The sequence below is a fragment of the Anabrus simplex genome, chromosome 4 (assembly GCF_040414725.1).
Source record: "Anabrus simplex isolate iqAnaSimp1 chromosome 4, ASM4041472v1, whole genome shotgun sequence".
Lineage (NCBI taxonomy): Eukaryota > Metazoa > Arthropoda > Insecta > Orthoptera > Tettigoniidae > Anabrus > Anabrus simplex.
In genome coordinates this window covers 251,034,884-251,058,306 of record NC_090268.1, presented here as the reverse complement: position 1 = coordinate 251,058,306, position 23,423 = coordinate 251,034,884, and the positions used below count along the sequence as shown (strand labels likewise).

At 38.7% G+C, this 23,423-nt stretch overlaps 1 protein-coding gene across 3 annotated transcripts in view; it reads left to right on the top strand.

Moving 5' to 3' along the window:
* The window catches only part of LOC136871860 (SLIT-ROBO Rho GTPase-activating protein 1), a 597,464-nt gene that overhangs the window by 502,700 nt on the left and 71,341 nt on the right, over positions 1-23,423 (top strand). For all 3 annotated transcript variants that reach the window (XM_067145501.2, XM_067145502.2, XM_067145503.2), the window contains exons 10-13: positions 10,543-10,648; positions 17,344-17,562; positions 21,440-21,510; positions 21,596-21,776. In XM_067145501.2, coding sequence (XP_067001602.2) covers positions 10,543-10,648; positions 17,344-17,562; positions 21,440-21,510; positions 21,596-21,776 — 577 coding nt within the window. The remainder of the gene's footprint in view (positions 1-10,542; positions 10,649-17,343; positions 17,563-21,439; positions 21,511-21,595; positions 21,777-23,423) is intronic.

Here is a 23,423-nt window from a genome sequence, read left to right as displayed (position 1 = left end):
CCTCGTGTGTGTGCTGTTATATCTTGTAAATCTCTCTGGTCGATATTGTGATAACGCTCCCCATCGCTTGTGTGAAATGGCTTCTCATTAACATTTTGTGTGTTTATATCAGTTATTGTCAATGTATTTTGGTTTAGACATTATCTTTATCTTCTGTTAGTATGTTCAGGCAGGTAGCAGGTAGGGACCCTCTTCGGAGGCAGCGCCCATGCCTATGTCAGTCCCAGAGCACACCCACCCGGTGTGTAACATCTGGTATGACTCCCAGCTCAGGGTTATGAGTGAAGACCTCAATGGCATCTACAGCGGAGAAGGTGGACTTCAGTATGGTAGAGATGGCGGAAGGGGCATACCCGTAGCGTCTGTGCTACGAAAGGCGTCTGTCTCCATGTTAGGGGCGGCCTAATTTTGAACCTGGCAGTAGGTATAAAATGCCTTTGGGTGTGGCGAGCCCATTGTAACAATACCCTATATGGATAAAGCAGATATGGTGCCTTGGAAAAGTTTAGGGCGTCTCCTGCTGAAGGAGATGCGCAGCTTCTTGGATGCTGGGGGAACTGTGAGAAGTGGGCAAACAGCACCAAACTACATCAAGATTGAGACAGTAAATGTCCTGACACTGACGGGAAAGACAGAAGAACTAGTTGACTTCATGAAAGAAAAAGACATAGCCATACTTGGACAGTGTGAGACCAAGAAGAGGGGTATGGGAGAGATTCCTCCGAAAGGAGGATGCAGGCTGTATTACAGCGGAGTACCTGAAGCAAAAAATGGAGTGGCCATCATACTTAGAAAAGAAATCCAAGAATATGTGGAATATACAAAATGTGTCAGCGATAGGATGATGGTGATGAGACTCCAGTTTGAAAATGGCATGAAACATCTATTTCAGTTGTATACATACATACATACATACATACATACATACATACACACATACATATCCCACGTCGTTCCATCTTAAGTGATGGGTCGGCAAACGAGGCTTCTCCACCAGTTGCGGTCCCTGAACTTCTCTCCTTCTTCAATGCTTTCCAAAGTATGTCCTCTCTGTTGAATGTCAATCTTCACCATGTCCTTGTACCTGAGTCTTGGTCGCCCTCTTGGTCTTTTGTCTTCAAGTTTTAGATCGTACATTTTTTTTGGTAATCTGTTATCACCCATGCGTCGCATATGTCCATACCATCTCAGTCGCTGCACTGTTAATTTGTCCTGCAGTCTTACAACTTGAGCCTGCTTGCGGATTTCCTCATTACGGACTCTGTCCCTCCGTGTTTTGCCGATCATGCTACGGACAAATTTCATTTCTGCTGCCTGGATTCTACTAACATCTTTGTTTCTCATGGTCCATGTTTCGCAACCATGGGTCAGGATTGGTACGTAATAAGTTTCATATATGACTCTCTTACATTTTGTTGGTATTTTCTTGTTCCATATTATGTCTTTAACTATTTTGTAAAAGTTGCTACCTGCCTGAATTCTGTGGGGAAATTTCCTTATCTATAGAACCAGTATCAGAGATAACACTTCCAAGATATTTGAATTGATGGTTCATCTGTAGCTGTTTCCCCTCCATTTCAATGTGTCCCATTGGTTGCCCGTATCTCTTCATGACCATAACCTCACTTTTCTCTTGGCTGAAGATGAGTCCATATTCTTTAGCAGATTCTGCCTAGGAGTTTATTTGTCCTTGAAGATCTTCTTTAGAGTCTCCCCACAAGCATATATCATCCGCGAACAATATAACTTTTATTTTCTTACCTCCAATGGTTTGGTGAACTTTTCTCTGAATCTCGTTCATCACAGATGAAAAGAAGAGGAGACAGAACACCACCCTGTCTTAACCCAGATTTTATATCAAAGGTTTCAGTCATTCCTACAGGTGTTTTGACTTTACTTCGGGCATCTTCATACAAATTCTTGATCTGGTGTATCATGTCATCCTGTATTCCAATTTTCTTCAGTGCTTCCCACACCTTCTCTCTATTCACTGCATCAAATGCTTTCTTGATATCCAGAAAGGCTAACCACAAATCTCGGTTGTGTTCATAGTATTTTTCCATTAACTGATGGACTGTAAAGATTAAATCAGTTGATCTCCCCTTCCTGAATCCATACTGTTCTTCAAAGAGGTTCTCTTCAATAAGGGGTCTGATTTTACGCTCTATAATTCTTTCATAACGTTTACCAACTTGAGATGTTAAAGTGATGCCTCTATAGTTGGAACATTTCTTTCTGTCTCCTTTCTTGAAGATTGGAATTATGATGCCTGTTTTCCAATCGACTGATATGTCCCCTTCTTTCCAGATCTTACGAAAGAGTCTGTACATCCAATGTTTTCCAGAAATACCCATTGCCTTGATCATTTCTCCATTAATTTCATCAGCCTCTGCTGATTTTCCAGTTTTGTTGTATTTCCAGGCATATTCTACATCATTCCATGTTAATTCTAACCTGTTGTCAGGGGCAGACTTGCAGGAGGTAGCACCGGTACTGTCTTTTTGTGTAGGCCCCAAATGGGTTGCATAGATGAACATCTAGAGGACTATTAGAAGAAGTGGAGAGACAGATAGAAGATAAGGAAGTGCTATTGATGGGAGATCTAAATGCACAAGTTGGAATGGAAAGACAAGGAAAGGAAGATATTGTAGGGCCCTTTTTATATGGAAATGTAAGTCCAGAAGGTGAATTGTTGGTGGATTTTTGCATTAGAAACCAAATGATTGTTGGAAACACCTGGTTTAGGAAGAACAACAGTCAGAAGATTTCAAGGTATGGTTGGGGAGACAGACGAACAAAGACCATGATTGCTTATATAATCATAGAGAAAGAGCACTGGAAGAACCTTTTAGATGTTACAGCCATGCCATGCCTGAAGAAGCCTTTGGTAGAGATCATAGAGTTGTGATAGGAAAATTGAAAGTGGGAAAGATTGAAAAACATCCATTAAGAAGAGAGAAAATTAAAGTATAGAAGTTGAAGAAGAAAAGCATACAAGAATTTCAAAGGGAAATAATACCCTTGGTTTCCAGGACGGAGATGGGGAATGTTAAAGATGAATGGAAAAGACTTAAGGAAGCACTGGTTGGATGTGCAGAAAAGGTATGTTGTAGAACATCAGGAAATGTGAAAGACAGAGACACACTGGTGGAATGATAGGGTAAAGATTAAAGTGAAGGAAAAGAAAATGGCATGGAAAGCATGGAAAGCATGGAAAACATCTAAGACTGAAGAAAGTAGCAGAAAATATGTGGACGCAAAGAATTTGACCAAGAAAGTAGTGGAGGAAGAAAAGAGGAAAAGCTGGGCCTTATTCACACAGAAATTGAGAGAGGACATCCAGGGCAGCATATGCAGGGGTATGTTAAGAAACAAAAAGGGATCGAGTAAACACCAGGATGAAGGCGGCATAATATTAACAAGGCCAGAAGAAATAAGAAATAAATGGAGAGAGTATTTTCAGAAGTTGCTGAACATGAGAACTAACGACAATCATTCAACGGACGACCAGGAAAGGCAGTTAGTTGATGAAGAAATGGGTAAGGAAATTACAATGAACGAAATTGAAATGGCAGTAAGAAAGATGAAGAATGGAAAAACTGCTGGAATAGATGAAATTTTAGTGGAGAAAAAGGCAGCTAGAACTCTAGGCCTGCAGTGGACATATCAAGTTCTCAAGATTGTTTGGGAGAATAAGGAGGTCCCTGAGGATTGGCAAAAAGGAATAATCATCCCAATTTTCAAGAAAGGCGATGGGAGAGTATTGAAGAAATGCAGGGCAATTACTTTGATATCCCATATTCCTAAGATAATGGAAAGGATACTGGAAAGTAGGATAACGTTGAGGGTTGAAAATCAGATACAGGAAAATGAGTTTGGTTTCAGAGGTGGAAGGTCAACAATAGAGCCCATTTTCATTATGAGACAACTAATGGTAAAGCAATGGGAGTATGGGAATGATATGGTGATGACATTCATTGACATTGAAGAGGCATATGACAGTGTCCTCAGGACTAAAGTTTGGGACAGTCTGGTGCAAAAAGAAATTGGACAGGGATTAATAAAAATGATCATGGCAATGTATTATCGGCACACTTTTTACCGATAGATTTGTGTACAGGGGTGAGGAGTAAGGAGGGAGCTCTCCCGGTTCTGGTAGTGCTGCCAACTGAATGGAAATGAAATCTGAATTGAATCGATAGTATGATCGATCGATATGAATTTTCTAAACCTTTGTTATCTTAAGCCAACAACTGTGTCACACACATTATATAACATTTCCCGATGCAAATCTTGTTCCTAGCATTAATTCTATAGTTTGGTTTTGCTGTGTAAACAACAACAGTACTAGTTTGTAAAGTATACGCCAGATGTCGCACGGCGAAGTATAATAGATTCATAGTTTGTGTTCAAAGGTTAACAATATGAATCTCGAAGGCTACCGAGGTCTACCGATTCAGCACTAGTGTGTAAATCTTATCGCTAAAAAGTGTGCCTATAATACAAGGAATGTTGTAGCTGTGTGCACACAGAAGTTGGTAGGACAAGTTGGTTCAAAATCACTAGTGGGCTGAGACAGCGAAGTGTTCTATCACCAATCCTGTTTACAATAGTAATGGATGACATCATGAGAACAGCAAAAGCAACATAGGAGGAAATGAACATGTTATTTGCAGATGATATTGTGATTCGGGGAGAAGAGGACATGAAGGTTCAAGAACTGGAGAATCGAAGAGCAGGTGTAGAAAAGATTAAAACTCTTGTTATGACTAGAGGGGAGAAAGAAGAGAAAGGTCATATTAGACTTAGAGACAAGCCCCTAGAAGTAGTGGAGACATTCAAATACCTGGGGAGTGAATTAATGGAGATTGCTCGGCTGGATGCCAAGATCAGTAAGAGGATTCAACCTGGAAGCTGTTTCTATCATAGTGTAAGAAATATGTTATGGGACAAAGATGTGCCAATGAAAGCAAAGGAAACTATGTACAGTACAACATGTATTACGTACCCATAACAACTTATGGAGCAGAAACTTGGACAGTGGCGAAGAAGGATGAGAGTTAAATACAGGCAGTCGAAATGAAGTTCTTGAGGAGCATGATACAGAAGAGTAGAAGAGACAAAATAAGGAATGAGAAAATCCGGGAAGAAATTGGAGTGAAAAGAATGATAGAATAGAGAAGAACTGATAAAGATGGTTTGGGCACATAAAGCAAATGAGTGGTGAAAGAATGATGGTATAGATGTTGATTCCCATAGGGAACCTGAAATATTTGTCCCGAATGAGTAAATTTATAATACCAGTATAAATGGTCCGTTATTGGACATTATAAATTTTCCAGCTAACTCGCTCCTGGTTGCCAGCGTTTAGCCCCCGTGTGCTAAGTTAGGCTCATCAGTTGGTACTTAGCACACCCACCATAATAATAATAATAATAATAATAATAATAATAATAATAATAATAATAATAATAATAATAATAATAATAATAATAATTTTTTTTTTTTTTTTTTTTTTTTTTTGCGAGGGAGTGTGGAAAATCTTTCATAAGACGCTTGTGAGGGTCCGCACTCAACAAGTGTGTGGAGATTCTTACCCACTAAAAACCACACTCCCTTTTTCCACGCATTTATCTCTGCCCCGGAAACCACTCTCGCATTACTTCAGGGCGGATGTCGTGCTTAATGCATCTTGTGCTTCATCTTCCTTCTTCTGCTTTACTGTCTGTCATAATCGTCCAGGTCCTTCTTCTTCTGACGCAGAATATTTTCTACGTAGACTGCCACCTGGTCCCAAGATTCTAGACTTCGTAGCATTACTGACACGATCCCTTCTGGCGTCAGTTCTCCGTGCATAACTTCTAAGCATCTTCTTTGTGGCAGCCAATGAACACACACAAAGAAAGTATGTGATACGTCATCGATATCACCGCAGTATATGCACACCGGACTAGTTGCTAGCCCTAGCCTATGAAGAAATTTTCGGAAGTATCCATGACCTGTTAAGAACTGTGTGAGATAGTAGTTCACTTCACCATGATTTCGGGCAACCCATACGCCCAGAGAAGGTATCATTCTTTTCGTCCATTTCCCTCTAGAATCATCTTCCCATCTTGTTTGCCATCGTTGCATTCTGCGACTATGAGCCAAAGCCTTTGCCCTTTTCCTTCCTAGCTCTTCTTGTGTGAGCCAAATTTCTTGTCTTTCGAAGGCCAACAAGTCAATGGGAGCTACTGCTGCTACTACTAGAATCGCAGGTTCTGATACTGTGCGATATGCGCAAGCAATTCGTAAAGCTGCTCTCCGTTGTACAGCCGCAATTCTTGTCCGATATTTCACAATTTTTAACGATTCAGCCCAAATTTCCGAACCGTATAGCAGTATCGATTGAACAATCGACATGAGAAGCCGCCTTTTACTAGATATCGGTCCCTTGATATTTCCCATGAGTCTACTCAGTGCAGTCATGGTTTTCGCTGCCTTATCTGTTACCCGTTGGATGTGGTCCCAATATGTAAGCTTAGTATCAAGCGTTACACCAAGATATTTTGTGCTCCTAGTTGTTTCGATGGCTATCTGTCCGATCTGCATCGGTACAACAGTATTAATCCTTTTCCTCGTCAGGAGGACAATTTCCGTTTTGTGATCTGCGAGTTCTAACTTGTGATTTATCATCCATTCTTTGACACGTCACATCACCTGATTCAATTTAAATTGAGCCAGCTCTAGGTTTCGGGTTACTATCACAGCAGCCACATCATCAGCATAACCCACAAGTTTTACATCTTCTGGCATCTCCAGCCGTAACAAATCATCATACATGATGTTCCAAAGGTGTGGTCCGAGAATTGAGCCTTGCGCTGCACCAGCTGTGAGCCGTTTTCTTCTCTGACCGTCTTCCGTGTCGTACGGTCTTTCAAATAGTCTCGCAGTATATACATGAGATATTCTGGTAGCTGGAAAGTTTCTTCTAGAGCTTCCAAAATATCACTCCATCTTGCCGAGTTAAAGGCATTTTTAACATCTAGAGTCACAAGAAGCGTCAGTTTCCTAGAATAATGATTACCCGTTTGAGCTCGTTCTGCTGTCTTCACCACTTCCTTCACAGCATCTAGCGTTGAGTGACCTCTGCGAAATCCATGTTGTTGGTCGGATAGGTCGTCAGCTAATTGGACTGCTGCTAGTATTCTCGGTTGTAGGAGCTTCTCTAAACCTTTCCCGGCAGTGTCCAGCATACATAGAGGTCTGTAACCCCCAGTTTTCCCTTTACTGATCAGAACCAATCTAGCTATCTTCCAACGAAAGCTAAAAATTCCCGCTTTCAAACAATGATTATACATTCTCAACAGCAGTTGAGGACATAATTCGGCTGCCACCTTTAGTACTTCTGCTGGAATACCATCTGGTCCAGGGGCTTCATTATTTCTAAGGGAATTAATTGCTGTTATCAATTCTTCAGTTGTAAAAGGTGGTACATTGTCTAGTTCTTTCTCGGCCTCATCATCAATCCTCTCTGCATGATCAGGGAATAGTGTGTGTACTATTTCTTCCATGGTGCGTGGATCCATGAGAGGGCTTGGTAGCATCCCGAATTTCTTCATGACAATTTTATACCCTAATCCCCATGGATTTTCATCCACTTCCTTAGACATTTCCCACCACTTGTCGGCTTTACTCTTTTTAATTGTATTTCGCAGTCTTTTCTTCATAGTCTTATACTCTACTGAGAGAGCTTCATCGTTATGTCGTGCTCTTTGTGTCCTTCGTCTGAGTCGCAGGCATTGTTTCCTCAACTCAGCAATTTCTTCATTCCACCAATATGCTGGACGCTTGCCTCTCCGTTGTTTGATTCTGGTCATTGATGCGTCGCATGCTTGCTGAAGGAGTCTCATGGTGTGTTCCACGCATTTATTAGCAATAATGCTTCTTTTGCCTCTGTGACATGTATCCGTCATACAATCCATTCCATTCTGTATTACTTCATGAAATTTTTCTCTATCCATAGTGGCTATGTTCCATCTTTCTGGCTTGGGCGTGGTAATCCTTAGATTCGGAGTCTCTTGAAGTAAGTGATAAAAATCATTGCTATCCGTATTGAAGATACTGAATGTAGGATGCTAGAAGCATCCTACATTCTCTTGAAGTACACGAAAAGTGATATACTGATGATCGCTTCCAGTATATTCTTCAATTACTCGCCATTCAGTTATCCTAGACGCAATGTCTTCAGAAGCAAAGGTTACATCTGGTATAGTTCCCTGACACCCTGGTCGCCGAAAGGTTGTCACATTACCAACGTTGATAACCATTAATCCCAATCTCGCGACCATCTCCATTGTACGCCACCCTCTAGAATCTGTTTGAGGCATGTTCCATTCAACTGCTTGAGCATTAAAATCACCAGCAACAACTAGGTTAGTGTTCATCCCTTGCAGAGTATCTTCAAGCCCATCTAGTTTTGTCTGGAAGTCAGAAATAGCCTCGTTCAGGGTAAAATAACAGCTGACAAAAATTACCTTCTCAACTTGGACCCAGACGAACCCATCTCCGCATCCTTGATTTGTAACTGAGTATTTTCCAAGGTCTGGTACCCATATCGCAGCTGTCCCTAGATTGTCTGAAAACCAGCCTGGTTGATCTCTGTCTTGATATTGTTCGCTGAGAATCAAGATGTCTGCTCCTATCTCGTAGATCATCTGCGTCAATAGATCATTGGCAGTTAGACTCCTGTGTATATTGGCTTGAAGGATCTGTACCATTCACCACTGTTTTTTGGCCTTTTCTAGTGCTTCACGAAACACAATACACTTGCCTGAGCCAAGAGCATGATGTCGTTTTGACTCTTCAACGCCCATATCTGTGCAAATTATGCATCGTGGATTCGCTTTGCATCCTACTGCCTTGTGACCAGCTTCTCCGCACTTAAAGCAGAGTTTACTTCTGTCCAATCCTTGACAGTTTCGTGCTTGATGCCCATATGACAGACATCTAAAGCACCGAGGAACTACGACCCACCGTCTTACTCTGCAGTAGATCCCGCATCTAGGGCTTCCTCCAATTTCTTTAAACCTTGCTGAATTTCAATCTTCATATTTTTCTGCTGAATTGCAAGAATACTTTTCAACAGGCCCCTGGCGATTTCCAGTTGTTCTTCCTCTTTTAGCATATCCTCCATAATTTGTTGAGTGATATCAAGCCTCAGATTCGTTTTCGCATTCTGCTCAATACTTCTATTGCATGTATCATGCGTGCGCTCCACGTCCATGATATTGTGGCCATGTTCCATAGATGCTGGATTCAAATCCACAGAATCGCACTGGATTCCAGCTCCCGACATTGTGTCGTGAGTATGGAGTCCAGCTGGCCGTGACTCAGGTCGCAGAGATATATCTATTCTGTTATTTTCTATGACGAAACTAGGTAACCTTTAAACACATTTTCACTAACACACAATGTCAATGTCTTGAACTTTTCACCCACTACCGTAGTTTATCCTATTAAATGTTGAAAGCACGGATATTAAATATTACTTATACTCACTTTCCATGTCGATATACGGGTGATTACCAACGAAATCTTTGATTATTTCATACACAACAGACTTGCTGATCTTGTCACTACCAAGACAATCAATAATAATAATAATAATAATAATAATAATAATAATAATAATAATAATAATATGTAGATCAATCTGGATAGCTGAGCATCATGCGTAGGCAGATACAGGTAAGCTCTAAATAATATTTAAAATTACTGTTTTAAGGCAAAAACTATTTTGTGTAATCAGAAACTTGTCTGAATCGGAAATATCTTTTGGTCCGCTTGGAGCAAATTTTACCGTATAATCATAATATGACCTTAAACAACTAAAATGACTAAAAGATGACAAACAATAAAAATGGTAGAATATGCCTCTGTGGCATTTGTGCTTAATTCCAACAAATTGCCAAAATGGAAGGTGTGGAAAAAAATACATTTCCTGAACATCCAAATCCTTAAAAGTGTGATTTGATGAAAAGTTCTTTCAAGAACGAAACATGGCATCATTCTGGTATTAATTAAATGTTTTCTTTTTCAGGTATTTTTAAAATTTTATTATCTTGTATTAGTTTTGACTGACTGAAAAAAGTTCAGAGTTATATACCATTTGTGTAAATTTCTGTAAATCTTGAAGGATTTTAACTGTAGTATATTAAACTACTTACATTGAAAGGACCCAAAAGTTGAAGCAAAGAGTTTAAAATCCTGAGTTCCCTTCCCAAATTTTCCATTTGTTTCAGGCAAATATCAGGGTGGTACTGTCTGTAAAGTAAATGCATTCACCACTAGTGCTAACTTTTATAGCCTTTCTGCAAAAGAGTAGTAAGGGCGTGTTCTTCTCTGGTTTGTGAATTATTATTTAGGATAGGAACTATGAATGAATATTTACTTTTGAGATATAGTAAGTTATTTAAATATCTGTAGTCTCTTTCCCATATATGAGTGCTGGATAATATTTTATTAATTATTCTGAACAAGAAAATGATTTTAATATTTCAGAACTGGAGTCTAAGCATGATTTTGTGGTTAAAATGAGAGATCTAGTCCAAAGTCTTCCAAGGTCTGTGGTGGTGGTGATGAGGTACCTGTTTGCCTTTCTCAATCAGTAAGTATTGTTAATGTTTTTGTGGCCTGAATTCATATTTGTTGATTGAAATGAAGAAAACAGTGCTTATTTTATTTACTCTATTAGAATGTAAAAAATCACTACCTTGTGTAATGGTATCTCTCCTTAAGGAGGACAGGATTTGAACTTGAGTGTCAGCTAAACAATTGTAATGTGGAACTTTCAAAGCCATTATACAATCTGTTCAGGAAATTCTGCTGCTACAAACAGTTCCTTAAGTTCATTCACCACATCTTCAATAATTTAGTTTCCTAATTTTGTGTTAAGGACCATTAATTTTAAAAACTGATCAAAACTATAACCCTAATATACTCAAAATCAAATCAAATCAAATCAAATCAAAATCTCTATTTGCAAATGAGGTGTCTACCTCGGTGGCAAATGGTACACTAAAATACATTATTGTCAAGCACTAAATTTTAAATTAACAAGAGAAGAAGAAAATTTTTCTAGAATACAATAATATACAATTTACGCTAACAATTTTTTCTATTAAACAAATAGATCATCCTTAATAGTCAACTCTTATACAGTATGTGGAATTACTTCAAATAATACTATGCAACTGGTATAAGATTAAAATTTACATTGCATTTAATTACTTTTTTTTAAAACCCATTTTGGAACCTAAGTAGCATGACAACCTGCTGCGTCTTAACCAGAGCCCCTTTTGCCACCACTTTTCAGAGTTCCTGAAAGGCCTTCACAGCTACTGTAGCAGTCCCAGGGCCCTCGAAGTCCCAACTGTACTTCACCCCTACAGGCAGTTCCCTACTTTGGCTGTCCAAACTCCGTGGACCAGGGGATGGAATTAATTTTTTCACACACATTTTTTATTTACAATAGCCTGCACTGGTCGAATGCCCTCTAACATTTCATTTATTTCCCTGTTGCTGTTAATTCTCTTCTTGAATATCTGTACAGATTTTGGAAAAGAATCAAACACTACCCCTGGTAAGCTGTTCCACTCCTTCACACCCTTCCCAATGAATGAAAATTTACCCCAATCGCTTCTGCTAAAATTCCTTCTAATTTTATACTTGTGGTAAGTTCTGCCGATATAATTATTTTCCAACTGAAGTCTCTCACAGATTTCTCCCCATGCTGCTTCTCCTGTATAGGCTCTATATAATCCTATAAGTCTAGTTTTCTCCCTTCTCTTACTTAAAGTTTCCCACCCAAGTTCCTCTAACATTTCTGATACACTACTCTTTCTCCTGAAATCCCCTGTTACAAATCTTGCTGCTTTCCTCTGCACACTATCTATTTCTTTTATTAGGTATTCTTGGTGAGGATCCCAAACACTGTTTGCATATTCCAATAATGTACGAACCATACTTAACTAACTTTTTTTCTTTTAATTCTTTGTTGCATCCTTTAAGTAGCCTCATTATGACTTGTAACGATCTGTATGCTTTCCCAACAATGTCATCAACATGACCCTTCCAGTGCAAATTACTTTCAAATCTCACACCTAAGTATTTGCACTTGCCATCTTTTGGGATAACTACCTCATCCAAAGTATATTCAAATTCAGTTTTAAAACTCCCGTTTGTAAATGTTGTAACAGTTGATTTGCCTCCATTAACCTTTAAAGTTAAAAATTTCATTGTTCCGTATTGAAGAATATCACAATTAAAATTGAGATAATTGTTAAGGAGATTCCACCTGTTCAATACCAAAGAATAAGAAATGTAGTGAATTACATTCTCATTTAATAATAATTAGAAATGGTACCGGTTTCGACCTTAGTCCAGGTCATCATCAGCCGATTAAGAAATGGAAAACAATGCATAGGATCAGTAGAAGAGGCAATATAAAAAGGAAATGAACGGGGGTAGACACTGTAAAACTTAGAAGTAAAATACAAGTCATTTACAAGAAAAACAGTGCGCAATTCTCTTAGCGGCAGCAAGGCACACGTAGCGCTAGGCAAAGTCGCACAATGATTACGAATAGCGGAGAACTGTTCAAAGCCAGTTATTTAAACACTGTCAGGCATAAAGTCGCATCACAATCGAACACATACGAAGGTCCATATTCGTGTAGGAGTTGAAGACGAGCAGATTCATTGTAGCATCTTGCCAGCTCCCGGTGATCAGCGCGACACATTCAATATCGGGCACTGTGGTTTCAAACGCCAAAGTAAAATGGAGAATAGCTTGACGATCCAGTTATTTTCCTTGGTTGCGGGAAAGTAAGTATATAGATAAATATACAATTCAATATAATTGAGTAAGTAATTGTGCTCCTGTTCAAAGAGCACAATTACTTACTCAATTATTTTGAATCTCCCGAAACAATCCTTCCACTTCAGTAATTGTGAAGGACTTGTTATTAGTGCGTACGTAATGTTTTACTTCACCCCATACCGTACCAACTCAGTGAGGTTGAAGGACAGTGGTACGGCGGAAATATAATAGGCCTAACCTAGTGTCCTTGTTCCTTCACAACTTCAAGTCATACACATATGCGCTGGGATATTTCTTTACTGCAGCCGCTCCACTAACAGTTCTTTACAGACACTCAAAGTAGGGGTCTTATCCATTATTACAGAGTGGTAGGAGCATTGTCCATAACAATGACAGAAGAGACTTCGAGCTGTAATAATCGTACACGTGTTTTCGTATTGCATCAGCCTGGAAAGAATTAATTCCTGTTACAGGAGATAGCTTAATTAGTTTCTTTCCCGGAGTGCTGTGAAAAAAGTCCCTACTATCTGCCCCGTTTCCACTACTGCTATGTTCCCCAGTCCCTTTTTTCTTCTTTTCTTGGAGGCGAATAAACACCTGTCTAAATAAGAGTACGCTTTGAAAGCCCTAATGTTTGACATATGCGTTCCACAACTTGATCTGCATGAACAGAGAGACGGCTATACAAGCGTTCGAATTTCCTCTCCATCTCGTAAAACTCAAGAGTTCTCCGCACTAGTTCTAATGCCTGACCATTAAGGGCCACTCTGCAGCGCAAAGGATTATCACTTCGCGGTTCACGACTATGTTGTCATTTCCGTGACATTGCACTGCATTCGTTAAAATAAAATTTCACAATTATCTCGCAAAGAAAACAAAACTTTCATAAACGCGCGAATCACACCTGACCACGTGCTAGCGGCAACAGACAAAACGGCAACACTTCAATACGGTAGTCAAGTTAGTTATAGATGGCACCACTATTCTACTCATATTGCCAACAACAATCAACTGAAAATCGTTTTTTTTTTTTTTTGGGCTCACTTAAACCTTATAATTTTTTAAAATGCTCATATTTGTGTAAGAAAATAAAAGCTTATAAGCACTATACGAAATTAAATATGAATTAACATGAATAAAATGCGTAACTGTATATGACATAAATAGTAGCTTGGCGATTCTGAGTGTCGGGTGACGTTCTTCATTTCATTTTTGAGGTGTTGCCAACATGAATTACAACTGTCAAGTGCAACCTTGTGCCGGCCCACCTATACATGCAATCTTTACTCTCCGTATATAATTTCTATACTTAGTAATAGCTGGAAGTTCATCTTGCTTAATGGTTGAACTTTATAGAAATGTCATTTGCCTATTTCTTGTTACATTTTCAGTTCTAAGTTTTTAGATAATATGCAGTGTTAATTGGGCATTGTGCTCAAATTCCAGAATTGCGGCTAGTTGTTCAGAGCAATTTGTTCGGTGCTTCCCTCTTGTGTCCAAGGTTGTAGCATGGTGGTTAGAACAAACAAAAGACTTTTGGCACATACAACCCAGTGAGGGCCTTGACACGTCAAAATGACTGTTGCCCAGCTAGGTTGCCTGGAAATATTGGAGTGCCACGAGGTTAGCCTGACAACATCCTCAGTTTTATTGCTCGGCTTTCGTGACTGAGTCGGTTGGTCTCACAAGGTTAAGTGATGCCCGTACCAGCCCTCTGTACAGAATTAAAATCCTAGGACTGGCCACGAATCGAACGCGAATCCTCGGGTTAAGAGACCGGTATCCCTACACGAGGGGGCTGGCAAATTGTGTTTAGACGTGTTTAAATTTGAGAAACTGGTGTTAGTAGGTTTCCTTACATATTAAAAAAGTCATAGGGCAAAACTGTGGCATCCCAGTGTCTCATTCCATTATTGTTCGAGAAGTAAGGATAAAAAGGATGAAGAAAGGCAGGCCTGTTGGTCTACAGTGGCTCTGTAGATTGGTAAAAATATAGATACAGAAATATGTGCCAGAAGAATGGGGAAAGGGAATAATTTCCAGTGTTTAAGAAGGGAAACAAGAAAGTTTGCACACAGTCATATAACAAGTTGCAAAAGTAATGCAAAAGATAATAGAAAGGACATTGAAAGGAAAGATTGGAGGCCAGTTAGAAGAGCAATATGGCTTTGGAAATGGCAGATCAATGGTGGACACTGTCTTGAGTGTAAGACAGTTGATGGAAAGACATTGGAAGTATGGCAAAGATCTAGTGATTTCTCAATGTAGTAATGGCATATGATAGTGTACGCAGGAAAAAGATATGGAAAAACTGTAGTTAAGGAGAGTTGTAAACAAATTATGGAACTTCTATGAGGAATGTATGGCAAATGTTTTAGCTGTGTCCAGCTCAAGTTGGGAGGACAGAATGATTTAGGAATATTACTGAGCTAAGACAGGGAAGTGTGCTGTCATCACTATTATATATAATGATGATGATGGATGAAAGAGCCTCCGTGGCTCAGGCGGCAGCATGCCGGCCTCTCACCGCTGGACACCGTGGTTCAAATCCCGGTCACTCCATGTGAGATTTGTGCTGGACAAAGTGGAGGCGGGGCAGGTTTTTCCCCGGGTACTCCGGTTTTCCCTGTCATCTTTCGTTCCAGCAACACTCTCCATTAACATGTCATTTCATCTGTCAGTCATTTATCATTGTCCCAGAGGAGTGCATCAGGCTTCGGCAGCCGGCACATTTCCTATCCTCTAGATGGTTGCTAGATGGGGGCTTCATTCATTTCATTCCTGACCCGGTCGAATGACTGGAAACAAGCTGCAGAATTTCATGATAATAGATGATAAAGTCTAGGAGTCATAGGAAGCATTTGGTGAAAGAGGGATTAAGGTAATGAGTGATACTTACTGATATTGTGGTGTAGGGAATGGCTGTTGAGGAAGTTCAAGAACTAGACATACTGAATGAAAAAATTGTTATATATGGTATGAAATACAGTGTTAAAGAAAGAAAGATGATGGTGATAGTTATAACAAGAGATGACAGACTAGGGAAGGAATCATAAACATTGAAAGTCTGAACCTTGAAATTGTGGATAGTTCAAATGCCTAGGAGCAGACTAATGCAAAATGCAAAGCTGGATGTAGAAATCAGCAAAAGGGTGCAACAGGCAAATGCATTCTACCAAAATATACAGAATCTAGTTTGGAAAGTATCAAAGAAGTGATGTAAATGATGTACTATACACCTACATGGATACTGTATATGCAGCAGAGACTTGGGCTGTGATAAGAAGAGTCGATGAGTAAAATTCAAGCCAGTAAAATGAAATTTCTAAGAATTGTGATAGGGAAGGCAAGGAAAGAACAGTGAGAAATGAATATTTCAGGAAGAATTAGAGTAGAAAAGTTGAATAACAGAACTGAGAAGGATAGGCTAAGATAATTTGGACATGTAAAGATAATAGAAGAGAGAAGTTATTGAAACAGATGTTGGAGGCAAAGTTGGAGGGGAAGAGAGTAAGAGGTAGATGCAGAACAAGATGGATAGACTTGGACAAGGCCAATATAAGAAGGAACTGGAATGGAACAGAATTACTGAAGAAGAATGGTGGACTGAGAGAGGAAGTGAAGAAGTACTGTACTTGTCCAACCTGGCTGGAAATGGATAGGAGGAAATTATGATTATGATGATGATGTAAACAATGACCTATTCAGTATGGACAAAAAGAACAAACATGAAAATACAACGGTCAGCACACTCCACATCCGCACACCCTGCTGTCTTCACAAAAGAGCTCTTGCCACATCAACCCCATTCTTCGAGATCTACTTTTTGTAGCCTCGGACAAGATTGTTTCTGCTTCCCATTATCCGGGGTGAGGTCAAGCATCTACATTAATTGAACGGTCCATTATCAAGAGATCACTCCCTTTTCTTGCGTTAGATCTATTTTCCCCTTCTTCGACACTTCGCCAGGCTGAATGGCTCAGACGGTTAAGGTGCTGGCCCTCTGACCCCAACTTGGAAGGTTCGATCCTGGCTCAGCCCGGTGGTATCTGAAGGTGCTCAGATACGTCAGCCTCGTGTCGGTAGACTTACGGGCACGTGGAAGAACTCCCGCGGGACTAAATTCCGGCACTTCAGCATCTCCTAAAACTGAAAAAGTAGTGGGAGGTAAAGCCAGTAACATTATTTATTATTATATTCGACACTTCCCAATTGTGGAAGGTAGCAAGAAATAAATGCATGGTAAAGAAAACAAATAACATATGAACTGTGGTACTGATTCTTGTGTAAAAATGTTATATAAATTGTTATACCATCCATTTTAAGTGATTGAAGTAATTAATTTATCCTGTATAGTAAGTTCCTATTGCATATTGACACACATAATTTTCTACAGACATTGCACTGTGTATACATTTTGTTTATTAGTTATAATTTAAATAATTTCTTGTATAAATAGCGATACATTTTTTGATATTGTAGCTTGTCGGAATTCAGTGATGAGAATATGATGGATCCTTACAACCTGGCAATCTGCTTTGGCCCGACGTTAGTTCCTGTCCCAGAAGATAAAGATCAGGTGCAATACCAAAATCAGGTGAATGAACTAATCAAGAACATTATCCTGTTCAATGAGGAGATCTTCCCTTGGGATGGAGGAGTTCTTTATGAGAAATACATCAGTCGGGAGCCTGATGAGAAGTAAGTTACTAACATAATTCCTGGAAATGGATCTTCAAATTTCAAGTGACATTTTGTCAAATATAGCTTGTAATATCTGAAGCCATCTCTTTTTAGTTTCAACTCTGTTAATTTATAACTGTTAGTTTCCTCAGTCTGCCAGAACGTAATTTTGAGTAATCAATTTATAAACTACCTGAAAAATGCTGCAGTAATACACACAAGCAAATATATTTCATGTACAAAAACTGTAAATCAATAAGAATACACAAAGGCTAAGTCTGCGGTTCGTGACAAGACAAGCTTAGGTTAGGTTAGGTTGATAATGAAATTTCCTTTCCTTCCATTTGAACTGACCTGATCTTTATAGTGGAGGTAATGTTGTTTTCTTCTTTTCTTCTTTTTTTTTGGAAGAATTCTTGCAGATTTTTCTTGCTTCTTAGACATCCTAATCAAATTCTTTTCGTAAGTATTGGACGAAATATGACCATAATTAATGAAATGTTGCGTTTGTCATTTCACCCAAACTACATTATTAAATGCATTATTCGAACCTGCTACAATTCTACTTACCTGGTATTTCCCAAACACATTTACAGCCCCACAGAAAAAAATGTTTTAATTATACCTACAAATGTAAAATTAGTGATTTTATAACAATATGTAGGATGAACACAACACTTCAGTTGATCAGGATAGTGAACTGCCGAAAGCTGCAGTATCTGGGACATATCATGCGCACTACAGATAGATACGACCTACTCCAAAAAATACTTCAGGGGAAAATCAACAGCAAAAGAGGTCCTGGAAGAAGACAAATATCTTGGCTTGACAATCTTAGAGACTGGTGCAATATGTCATCAGCTGAACTGTTCTGCGCTGCCACAAACAAGACAAAAATAGCCATCATGATCACCAACATCCGAAATGGATAGGCTCAGAGAGAACAACAACAATACGTAGTGGCAATACATGATTCTCACAAGTCATGAAATACCATGACTGTATAGCATACCTGCCAACTTTCCCGATTTAGGCGGGAGACTCCCGATTTTCGAGAGTTTTTCCCGCCTCCCGATTATTCTATGATTTCTCCCAATTTTAGCTTATTTTTTGTTTTCAAATCCCACCATTTCAGCTTTTTTTACGCCAGTGGCCAGAAGTCCTTCACTGATTGGCCACTTTTAAATGAAATAAAATATCGACATTTAAATGTGAAAAATGTGCGCGAATGTGCGATGTTTATTGAAACCTGTATATCGCGACACGTATATCGATTGTCAATCTCTCGTTCTCACGTGCTATGTTCGTGTTCGTTCACATCAAGTCTAGTTGATTCCATTCTCTTTGGTCGATTCTAGAGACTAATCGCTAGATATTGAGTTTTTCTTAGTAATTTAGTGACAAGGACTGGTGACTTTTCTAGAGATTTTAGGAGCCATTTGGAGACAATTCTGACCAATTTTAATTTATCTCAATATAAATAAAATAAGAGGTTTGTCTGTACATTGCTCAGAATTTAAAAAGAATGATATTTCCGTACCAGTCGTAACCATAGTAACAAGGGGAAATGCACGTTTTAATTTTCCGTAATTTCTGTATGTACGTACGCACGCACGCTCATCACGAGCAAAAGGCTGAAGAGGATTTAATGAAACTCGGTATATAACGTCGTGGAATAAGTCGCTACAATCTAGGCCATGAATAATTTTAATCACGCTGAGTGAAATTGTAGTTTAGCGGAAGGCCTAAAATTTATTTCTCAAATATGTATGTTGTTATTGGCCATATCAATAAATACTGCATAACTAAAGTTATATATTATTAAATTTCCTATAATTTATGTCCTATACATTTTTACCGTACTAGCAATGAGAGATATTCATGAATTTGAATTTTTTGTTTGCTAAGTTCATATCAGCGCTGAGGTACGAGAAAATGTGTGAACAGAATTTTATGTAAAGTCAGGGAATATGGAACTACAGTCTACACTATAAATAATTTTATTCACTCTGTTCGAAATGGTAGTTTAAGGGAAGGTGCCAAAAAATTTATTTTTAATTACCTATCTTACTGGTCATATTGAAAAGCTACATAACAAAAGTTATAGAGAATACAATTTCAGATTATTTATGTCTTATTCAGTTTTGCAAGAGACAGTTGTCATGATTGATCTGTATTGAAACTGACTTAAGCAAATTATCACAAAAGTAATTTATTCTATTATCACCACCTATTCAATACAAGCCATGTGCTTCATGGATGAAATCTACATAATACTGTATACATTTCTCAGTGACATGTTTCGCCCCTTGTTAAGGGCATCAGCCTGTAGGTAACCTTAAGGTCAAATGTCTGAAACATTATCTATTCATACATGGATTACAATGAAAAATATGTTACACATTAATGAGAAAAATGTCATGAAGGAACGATCGCTTGAATAATAACACAAGAGGGAGTCGTGAAAGAAAGGACGACTCACTTTACATTAGATCCTCGAATATCACAGATTCGGAAGAAAACTAAATGTGAAGGCCTCCAATATAAAAAGCTCATAAAATTGATCAACAAGAACATTACATTGACCATTGTTTGTTGTGATGTGCTTTGTTTATTCTGCTGCCATTTATCTCCGATAGATGGGATTACTGCTGTGTATCGAGTATAACAGCCTGCCTGAATATTGGCGGGAAGTAGCTGGGGAGTGGGGAGTTAGATCTATCTTTTCTTTAGCATTCCATTCCTCTGGTTCATAAATTTTCTGATACTGCTGGTACGTAACACAAGGGATCATCATAGTATTCTAGCTGTTCGATCCCTACTCTGAGGCGGTGATTTGAATGAGCAGTGTGCACACTTAAATGGAATAATTACACAGGAGTTCGCGACTGTCTCCAGCCTGGTCATTCAAGCTCTGAAACTTTGAACTGTTAGATCGACACCGTGTTACTTTTCGCTAAAAGTGAGAAAATGTGCTGTTTTCATTTGATCAAATATTTCATACGACAGCATTGCTTTTAATTGTGACATTCATACTGGCGGCATTGTAATGACCTATGTTGACTTCAGTTGGGAAAACTATAAGGGCAGTCTTTCTGGAGAATTCTGTGGCGAAGCACGGGGTACATCAGCTAGTTATTTGATCCAAATAGCATTGCACTTCGCATAATCACGCGGGCGCTTGATGCAATATATTAATCTATGCATTTGCTAAGTGATGGCATCTAAGTGCACGAGTTCATACTGTTTTCAGTAGGCTTATCAGAGACCGATCATCTCACTCACATACTGTAATTCCTGTGAGGGAATAAGAGATGTGTAATTTTTAGCCTTTTAGCCTCGTATAGCAATGGTCGGGCTTTGAGACTATAAGTATTATAAATATATTGTAGTACTGTATTGCGCAAGACATGTAGAATGAGCAGTTTTGACCAATTGTATCTCCTGATTTCTCCTGATTTTCATATAAAAATCTACTGATTTTTGGTTTTGTAAAGTTGGCAGATTAACAATAACTGTAAGATGGCGTATCGGCAAGTAGGGTCCCTAAACTGTATGGTTAGCAACACTTAATCAAACCCAACAGTTAGAAAATAACTACTCTTAGTGTATAGGCTTACATGCTTAAACTTAGCCTAATGAAATTCTATTGTTCAGAGTGTTTAGGTAGAATTGTCGAAATGAGATACATTTGCTATGTAATATATTATGTCTTCATTGAATCCTAAAATTAAATGTACTCAAAATTTTTGGAAATAGAATTAAAATCATGACACAGTACATTTTATAGTTTTTAAAATAAAATTTAATCATTCTTTCAGTATGATAAAAATTCATTCATATATAACCTCCTCAACAACTGCTGCATGCTGTAATTTCTTTCTTTATTTTCCAGTGATGTTGGAGATTCTCCATCAGATCATGTCCAGGAAGATATGGATTCTGAAGTTTATCCATCCGAAGATGGTAAGTGACCTTCTCAGAACACTTCCCTACAATTCAGAATAAATTCTCTACATTTTCATTTGATCAATGAATTGTTTTGTTACAGAATCGGAAAATTTGGAAGCTACAGCTCAGTTTGACTTCCTGGCACGGTCAGAGCGAGAGCTTAGCTTTAAGAAAGGGGATAACATAATCTTGTTTACCCAAGTTTCTAATGACTGGTGGCGTGGTAGTGTTAATGGAAAAGAAGGCCTCATACCTGATAAATATATTCTTCTCAAAATGAAGTAAGTTCTGTTCATTGTATTTTATGAAATTCTGTTCTTTCTTCATGTCCAGGATATGTATTATGCCCAACTTTGTTATGCCTAGCTAAACTCTAAGTCAGTAGAAGATGCAGAGCTCTTCTCAAGGGTCGTTGCAGTTACCAACAGGTTAGCAGGTTTATCATTGGTCAGCTGTGGTGTCGCTTGCAGCATTACCTTAATTACTCCATACTTATTTATATTATTCACAGGTAGATAGATTGAATGGCATGAGAGTAAGGAATATGCTATTATTCAACAAATAACAAGGTGTTACGTTTGTCTAGAAAGACTTCAAATGACTATTCATTAAAGTTAAAAATGAAGGAAAGGTGGGTAGAAAAATTATCAAAGTAACAACAACAGGTTTACATAATTGAATATTGCATAATTGATTGGTTCACATGCCTCGTCAGGAATTATGGGCGGATTCCCTTCACTACACAAAAGTGATATCTCGCTCTCAACAGTATTGTCTACAATTCCACAGCTATGTTTATAAATTATCATTGTCCCATGTAGATTCAAATATACATCAAACCTGCCCCAAGAATATAAATTAATTAACAAAAATCATAGACTTGAAAATATTTACATTAACATTGGTTCATAACCTCAGACATTGTGGGACTGTACTTAAATTCTTTATTATAATTCACATTTTAACATGTTGCACATCCATGGTCTTGAAAAAGGATAGTTCTTACTTTCCTTGAGAATGTGGATTATTTTATACAAATAAATGATATCTTCCTACACATGGAAGAAATTACATAATGACCAGTGTAGTTGTTTTAACTTGAAGGAAGACTACCAATAAAATGTAAATGATGTCATGCGTTCTGCAAAAACAATAAACATTGACGAAAATAACACACAATGCAAAACCAACATTACTCCATTCGTCAGGAATCTGCACTATGAAATACGGGCTATGCAGTCAATATATAAAATATCACCATCTGCAAACATTGACTCTGAAAAAGAAAACTACCTGAAACACATGAAGTCAAATGAGGTCTGCAAATATACAATATTTCTGCACTTTACGATTATCATCATCGTATTACTATCCCAGGTGGTGGTTACAACCTGAAATAAAAACTCTAAGCTGCCCCATACACTTACAGTTTCGCCTTCTGATCGGCCTGACAGTTGAAGACTGACGGGCAAAACTTACTTGTATGGTGTGGCCAACCAGCCCGCCAGTCAGCCAGTCGGTTCTAACTGCAGGATGTGGTGCCTGACAGGTGGAACGGACGGGGGAATCATGGCAGACTGTGAGGCTAAACGCTCAGTCAGTGGATAATGAAATGTTGTCTTTCTCATGCATTGCAATCATGGCCACATTGTCCGGCTCCACGGCTAAATGGTTAGCATGTTGGCCTTTGGTCACAGGGGTCCCAGGTTCAATTCCCGGCAGGGTCTGGAATTTTAACCATAATTGGTTAATTCCCCTGGCACGCGGACTGGGTGTATGCGTCGTCTTCATCATCATTTCATCATGACATGCAGGTCGCCTACGGGGGTCAAATCAAAAGACCTGCACCTGGCGAGCCAAAGTCCTCGGACACATCCCGGCACTAAAAGCCATACGCCATTTCATTTCATTTTTATCTGAATTTATTG